General features: G+C 37.1%; 1 protein-coding gene across 1 annotated transcript in view; it reads left to right on the forward strand.

Annotated features, from left to right (window-relative positions):
• Positions 1-4,632: 4,632 nt before the first annotated feature.
• Positions 4,633-8,648, forward strand: part of LOC107601262 (cytokine receptor-like factor 3) — a 16,605-nt gene continuing 12,589 nt past the window's right edge. The window contains exon 1 of the mRNA XM_016293384.1: positions 4,633-4,757. Coding sequence (XP_016148870.1) covers positions 4,641-4,757 — 117 coding nt within the window. The 5' untranslated portion in view covers positions 4,633-4,640. The remainder of the gene's footprint in view (positions 4,758-8,648) is intronic.

An 8,648-nucleotide genomic window follows, 5' to 3' on the forward strand; every position in this document is an offset into this window, starting at 1 on the left:
CTCCGTAGTACTCGCACCGTTATTTTCTGTGCTGCGATGGGTCTATACAAGGAGCGTGCAATGTGCATTTATTTCCCCAGCCTTGGATTGGGCTGACATTGCTGTGGTAAATGGCTCCGCTTCATCCAGAGGGCGGTCACAAATTGTAGGAACACCCCCCTATTCCAGTGCTGACAGCCACATGCGTTTATGCCCTGCTGTATGTATCATAACACATGCTGATGAAATCTGCCTTGTTCTGAAGCTGGCACTAGAAACTTTGTAACGATCTTGTTTTGTACATTACACCGATGTGCCAAAAGTGGATTGCACCAGCCAGGACAAAAACGTAACTCACCTGAGCACTATAAGGAAACCCGTTTAACTTTAGTCCTTGAAACGAACTAGTAGGCTATATGTAGTTTTATGCAACAAGTAATTATTTTTAATTTGTAAATAATCCAGTAGTCACCAGTAGCATGTAATGAAGTAGTCGCTAATAGTTATTAGTGCAATAATGCAAGTATTTATTCCATTTTCAAAAATTGGTAAATTGTAACTAGTAACAAATATTAACAAAATGTCAATAAAGTAGCCATTTGCTAGTCATTACATGTGCATAAAGCACATAAGAAATGTTACTAACAACAATTGATATTAGTTGTTAGTGATTAGTTTAACATCTCTACTGGATTAAGTAGTATCTAATGAGTTATGAGTAATTTAGTTAATAATAAAATATTAAAATGTATTTGCCACTATTGGATTAATCACTTGATTAATGTAATAAAACAAACAAACAAGCAAACAAAAAACTACTAGTATACATGCTAGTTAGTCTAAATTAATTTTGCCAATTTATCTTCATGGATGTTGGAAAGTAAATTTCCAAGAGCAAGATTAAGCATTTCAGACCTGCACTGTCAAGGATGCTATGAATCATGGCATTTTTCTTGGTTCTGCTTTCCTTAGAAGTTAAAAAGTACATAAAATAACACTTGCAGTTTTGTTTTTCTTACCTCTCAAATCCAGCAAATGCTGTCAGTTCTTCAGTTTGAAGGAGCCTGAAGATTACAAAGTAGCGTACAAAAAGCGCTGGGCTGCATGAAGCCTGCATAACAGAACTGTTCCCTGAATGCCTGCTCAGAGTTATTGTCTTAACTACATGGGGTTTCTTTCAGAGTCTTATATCCAAGTCAAAGCACAATGACCCTCTTTCAGAGCAGAACCCAGCCATGACTGTCATGTTGTATTCACAGCTACTTAACACTAAATTTACCACCTCAGAAAAATTTGAGATATTTCTCAAAATATCTTATTTTTTGTTTCACAAAAGCAAAAGTCATATAGGTGATGTGAGAGAGTAAATGTTGACAATTGAACTATTCCCTTGTAATTTTATTGTGTAAAAATACTTTAAATTTCAAATGATGACATACAAATGACTAATTTGCCCTAATCATCACCATCATTAATACCTGCACATCCTTCACCCAGACATGACTGACCCTGTGCAACATATTGTCCAACATCTGACTGTGATCCAGCGCCATCCAGTGTTACATAATAAAAAATCAGTTCTAAGATGCCATATCACTCTTGCAGACCTCTAGTGTTTACTGAGCACATAACAATTCAGCTGTCAATTTTTGAAAAGAAAGCAGTGAATGGGTGGAGACAGGCCTCTTGTGGCTACCACCCTTTCTAAAGACACTGTATTCAACTCCAATGAAACGTGACAATATCATATTTCATGTGGTCTCACCATTTTCTGACAGTTCTGAAAGCCATTAGGTGTCATACATATTTATTTGTTTTTGCACAAATTTAAATAATATTAAATAAGCTCTTTAGTGCTTAATTCCTATAATCTTGTGCAATAAATATTCTAATACATAATAAATAGTTAAACTATAAGATAGGTTTTCTCACAGCCAGCTTTGCAAGAGGAAATATTTAGGAGCAATATCCCAGCATCAAGCACTGTTAGTCATGTAGGCTGTAAGTGAAATGCACAGGAGTGATCATTTACATTTGCCTAAAGAATAAATATGATGTTCATGTTACTTCATAAAAGGTATTTGACTGGCTGTACGCAAAGGAGGAGCTCAAGGATAAGGCTCAACTCAAGCTCCAATTTACTCCCTATGAGACTACTAAATGGATGAAGATAGGTTGAGTGTGCACGATGCATCAGTATGGCCCATAGAGAGTTACTGCACTTTAAATAACTCTTCTGTTATGCTTGGATTGGACCAAAAGAGGAATACATGTTTTTTTTATGTAAGACCATAACTGTAAAGCTGATGGGCAGCAGAATGCAAAAGACCTCTGATAGTTTATAAACCCTTTTGTTTGTGTAAATGCATCTTATGTGTTTCATCTTAATAGAAGGGCCCTTTAAACCATGGCCATTATCAGTGAACGGTCACAGATTGTGAAGCAGGACACAGAGACATCTCACACTGGAATTCCCAACATTGTCTTTTGGCAGCATATTTTTTTGTTGCCTTTGAATCTAGGTCATTCGTGTGCCTCTGACAGTTAGCCAGTCCTCTGCTGTTCTCCCTGATGAATTCACTTGTGGGAAAGGATTCTGGAAGAGCAATAGATAAAGTAATTGCTTGTCTTAATGCTCTTTGCCTAGATTACAAACCCCAGTCTGGATGAGATCCCTGCTGCTAAATCAGAGGATTAGACTGTGATTTTGGAGAACCCCTCCCTTTGCCTTGATTATGACATGTCAAAATGTTATAAATCTGCCCCTGCTGCAACTCATAACATTTTTTAGGCATTGATCATAAGGTAGATGATTGTGGAAACTTACAGGCTTGTTGGTGCAGGTCACATTTTGTTATTTAGGTTTCTCTCTCACAGGTGTATAGATGAAAGGGTGTTTTTGAGAATTAAGCACAGGTTCATTCTCTGCTCTGGTGCACTAAGGTCAGCATCTTTGTGTTAAACAAAGGTAAACTGAATAGCTTGCTGCCAATCCACCTGTCCGGTATTTGTGTTCACTTACACGCATAAACAAATAGGCAGCTGTTCTCTCCTGCACAATGACACCAGTGTTACACAGGCACTATTGTACAGAAGTTGAGTTGAAGTTTTAGTTCAGGGTAGTGTCTATGAGTAGGTTCAGTCATGCTTGTGAATTTAAGCCACATGGGCACATATAAGGAAAGTGCAGTTGCTTTCACTACATCTTAAACGGAAGTGGTTTCATTGTAGCATGCTAGCCTTCAAACAGATCCACGGATCAGTAAAGACGTGAGAGCTGTTTATTAACATAATACTTTTTAATGCAAATATGTTTTTGCGTCAAGATCCAGATTTTACATCAAGTGGTGACCCAATATAGTAGATTTATTTATTGTACAAGAGTGAACAAAAATGTTAACTTATTAATATTAGCACGAGCTGCAAAATTATTAGCTGAGTTTGCTAAATCAGAAAATGAACCTCTTAAATGCAGAAACAACAGCAGAAATGTGATTTACCCAGCCTAAAGACCTATTCAGACCAAGAATAACAACTAGGCTATAACAAATTATATGTATTAGCATCCACACCAAAGCATGACAACGTTGTGTTTATTATAAGCGTGTGCTGCAGTTATGACGTCTGCCTCTTTAAATGCTCAAGCTTCCGATTCATTAGATGGAAAAATCGTTAAAAAAATGTTTAAAAAACATGGATCATACACAGAAAAAAAAGGTACTAAAGCTGTCACTGGGGCGATACCTTTTCAAAAGGTACACTTTTGTACCTTTTCAAAAGGTACACTTTTGTACCTTTTAGGTGCTAATATGTACCTTTAAGTTGCCAGCATCAACCCTTTAGGTACAAACATGTACCTTTTGAAAAGGTACTGCCCCAGTGACAGCTTTTGTACCTTTTTTTATACTGTATGCGTTTTATCATTATAGTTGTGGTTCGTTATCGCCCTTGGTGTGACAGAGCAAACACTAGGTAAAATATTTTTAAAGAATTATTAGCCATATTTGCTGGTGACAGATGAATTTGCACCAAAATACCGTAAAGTTTGTTTGGACGCATAGTGTGAGTTTATAGCACACACATCTCATCAGGTCTTGTGATTCATTTCCATGACTCCTGTGATTTTGCACAGTTGACATGGATGTGGTTTCTCAAGGTTATAGTGTCTGAGCCTTTTAGTCATAACTATACTCGACTGCATCATCCTCTTCAACAGATAAGGATGTGAATGCGTTGTTATGATTCAAAACACGCTTCCTCACATCCACATGACATGGAAACGATGGCCTGATGGTTTCATAAAGTTGCTGTTGAAGGGGTCCTATTATCACTTTTTCAACTTTAGTTAGTCTGTAATGTTGCTGTTTGAGCATAAAAAAGATCTGCAAAGTTACAAAGCTCAAAGTCCAATTTTTATGAGCATGAAGAACAGCCTCTGTTTTTTGGCCTTTGTGGAATTTCATACTCCTGTTATTATTATTTTAGCTTTGTTAGCAAAACATTTTCCGAAATGGGCGTTTTCGTTTCAGCCTTTCTCTCAAATGCTTTCTAATCCCATAAATGATAAATCCAGTCAAAGTAAAGGTTATCTCTATCAGTGGAAATGTTTTCCTACACTTTACTTTACCTTGATATTTGTGCTTTTGCAGAGGTCAGCAAGGATGTCAATAGAGGCAGAGGCGTTGCTGCAGGAGGCAAAGGAGAGCATTGAAGCAGCCCAAAACTACAGAAGCGAGCTACAGCAGAGACTGCATGGACTCAGCCAGGCACGCAAACAGGTACGACTGTGACTCTCTGCACTGCTACCAGAAGAATAAATAGGTTTCCAACAGCAAGCAATGTGTCAGTCTTCACCGAAACTGCTGTGCAACGTGACACAATAACAGCCAATCCGAAAATGTTTCATATATCTGGTAGTAGTGCTGTGTTCAATATATCGATACGACGATGTATCGTCACAGAGATTTGACGATACGAGTATCGATACATCTGCCCCTGTATCGATATTTTGGCACGTGTGCAGCAGTGGACCAAATTAGTTTTTTTCAAATTTTACAACATTTAAAATTGAGTAGAACAGTGCTAGGTTTCTAAAAAAGAATGAATAGAGCATATATAGGCTACAACAAGGTTTAATCTGGCCGCAGAGGAACACAACTGGGTTGCCTGATATAAAGAGACGTAAACCCTAAAACAGAGCTTTACACTTACACAATACGGAAATATCTGCTAAATGTGTTACTTATCTTTTCAACCTGGCAACCCCGTGCACACGCTCTCTCCACTGTGGATAAACGCGCTTGCTTTCTGAAAACAGTAGCTAGCTTGCAGTTTAGTGATCTCCACTTCAATAATCTATTCTCAGAAAAGTGTAATTCATCAACTGTTAATTTACGACACAGAGAGAGAGAGAGGCTGTGCATGTATGAATTACCACCGTTTTGCCGCGTTTCTCTATTAACAGTAAAGCTGTGGCTTTAATTCCTTTAGAAACAATGATGCTACCAGCTCCTTGTTGAGAAAGATAATGTAGCTCTTGAGCGATTAAGCTATTTAGTTGATAAAACTGCGGGGCAGCGCTAAAAAGTTTGTTCCTGAATGTCTGAGTTTGGCCGCAACGTGATCCGCGTGTGTGACTGCACTTAACACCAAACTGCTTGTTTCACACAAATGCTGGCACAGACGTGCATGTTCGGCTAGAGTCGCTTTGAACTCGTGCATCTTCAGAAGCAGAGCTGCGCTGAAAGTTACAAAAAATGTTGTGCACACCGCCACGCAAAACGACGTATATTAGACTGAGTACATTAAAATATAAATGTATTAGAACAAGTACATTATTATTTATGGGCTTAAAAACAAGATGCAAACAATCAGAATATTGTACCTGGTGGGGAGTGCCCAATGTAAACATGAAACATATGCCATTACCTATATTGTACTGTGGTACAGTTATGGAGGCCCTTCATAATGCAGAGGTCAACTGCCTGCTCTGCCAATAGTTAGAAATGGCACTATAGTATGCAGTGTGTAATAAACAGCTGTTTTTCTAAATTCTGCTGAGGTGAAATTCAGTGCAGGCCCGTATCGTGATACATATCGTATCGTGGCATCTGTATCGTGATACGTATCGTATCGTGACTTTGCTGGTGATACACAGCCCTATCTGGTAATATTTGATATTTCACAGGGGACACTGCAGAAATCAGGGTTGGCCAAAATTCTGAATTTAAGAACTGGCTATTTTTCAATTCATAAGTTGAATTTAACTGGTGACACCTTACAGGAAGCTGTATTGGAATTTGAAGTGGAATTTACCACCTAAATTATAATTTTGTGAAATTCAACTGGTAATCTGGGAAATTTAATGTTATTCCGCCTTGGTCTTTAAAATTAAAATTGTGTAGTGTCATTTTAGTATTATTTATATAATTTTAAATTAGATTTATTTTTTGCAAATTTTGTTTCATTTCAGCTTTATTTCATTTAACAAAAACTACTACTCTATAGTTTTAGCTAGTTCTGGGCAACGATTAATCGCATCCAAAATAAAAGTTTGTGTTTATATAATACATGTGTGTGTGCTGTGTATATTTATTATGTATACTATATATAAAGACACAAACATACAGTATATATTTTGAAAATATTTACATGTGTATATATTTATATTCATATAATTTATATTATAAATATTTAATATATAAACTCAACATTTTTCTTAAATATATACATGCATGTGTGTGTATTTATAATACATAACAAATAAACACACATATATTATGTAAACAAAAACTTTTATTTTGGATGCGATTAATCGCGATATAGAACTAGAACTAGATTTAACAATAACAACACTAAAAATATGTTGTGAAATGTATTAAATACAATAAAATATGGCTATTTATATAAATTAAATATTCCATCCATCCATCCATTCAGTTCTGAATGGCACATAACCCTGGCAGGAATAGAAATAGAAGTAGCTGAAAATAATCCCATCTTATCTCTTTTGCTTAACCCTCGTCTCAGTCATGGCTGGCTACGATAAAAACAGATTTACACGGAAGAGATCGCCGTTTTCTCTTTATCTCATCCCGTCTGGTTAGGACACATTGTTCCAGTCAAGCCAAACCCATGGAGACAGTGATGAAATTGCTATTGATCTCACCCAGCATGCACTGTTGCCTAAAATAATACAACAACATCATCAAACACACTGTAAAAAACGGCAGAAACATTTCAGCTTCACAAAGGTAGTGGTTCCCTACACGGTAACCAAATAAAGTGACATATGTGGGTGTTTTTGAGAGAGCGAGGGTAAATGATACTCCCGCGGTCTCGCTGAAGTGAGTCGGATCCTCTGTGCCAGAAGCCTGTTGGTCAGCACAGAAGGGCTGTTCATGCCGCACGTCTCCCGGGGTGGCTGTAGGATGTAAAGCTGGCCTGCTGCTCACTGTTATCTTCAGACTTGGCTTCTGGCATCTTACCCAACTTCCTCCTCCCCCCACCTCCCAGAATGCCTCATTCAGAGCGTAGACAAGGCTGTAATTTCCTGCTCTTCATATGAGACCGTCAACTCAGAGAATGGTTAAGCTCTTGCTCCTCACATCCTGCTCAGGACAGAGAATTAAACCAAACTTTTAGGATCATTGACTAGTGATTGCGTGACGCTCCGCGGTACTGTGATTAACCTCACAGCGTGTGCAGCTGTCTGAGGGAGATCCCATATGTGCATCCCATCTGATATGATTATATCACATGCTCCGTTATTCACAGCAAGGACACAGCATTTGTGGTCAAACTACATTTTTTTTCTGCATGAGTAGAACTACTACCAGCTTCCAGTTGACGAGGCTCATCTGTGTTGAGATTTTTAATGTATTAAAAGAACTGAAGCTTCCTGGTCAGTGGTTGAGTTTGATGTTGTATCCGTTTCTAGTCTACTTCCTCTTTAAATGTGACTCTAGGTCTCAGCCACAGAGGCTTCCTTAAAACCTACAACTGGCCTCGGTTTCCCAAAGCCTGTCACCCACTAGCCAGAGCATGGGAAATACATACTATGGCGCGTTTGATCTAAAACTGCATATGCATGTTCAGGTCCAAATCAATATGAAAGTATCCTGATGTTTTGCTTCACATTACGGTATTAATATTTTCTCTGAATTATCTCTGAATTAAGAAATATATTTTTTCAATGACACTTTTTAAATGGATTATTATTATTATTTAATTATTATTATTTTTTTATCCAGTTTAGGGACTACAGATTAAATGCAATGTAGCTAGATGTTCTCTCTGTAGTGTCACTACTGTATTGATATTATCTCTATATTATCTCTAAAAATCTAGATTTTTAGTTACACTTTTTAAATGTAATAATTGTGTTATTAGTATTATTATTATTTGAATATGGCTCAGGTTTACCGATTAAATGTAACTGTAGCTAGATATTCTCTCTTCAAAAAAATAATATTTACATTTTTCCATTATCATTGTTGTTAGTTCTAGTAGTAGTAGTAGTAGTACTGAAGATGAAACTTAGCACTGCACCTAATTTTGGGGCAGCCATGGACTGTTGATAATGCATATTAAATAAATTAATAAAAATAATAACACACACACACATATATATATATAAATTTATTTATTTTTAATCTGTCTTGTGACCA

The sequence above is a fragment of the Sinocyclocheilus grahami genome, unplaced genomic scaffold (genome assembly GCF_001515645.1).
Source record: "Sinocyclocheilus grahami isolate Dianchi unplaced genomic scaffold, SAMN03320097.WGS_v1.1 scaffold302.1, whole genome shotgun sequence".
In the NCBI taxonomy this organism is placed as follows: Eukaryota; Metazoa; Chordata; class Actinopteri; order Cypriniformes; family Cyprinidae; genus Sinocyclocheilus; species Sinocyclocheilus grahami.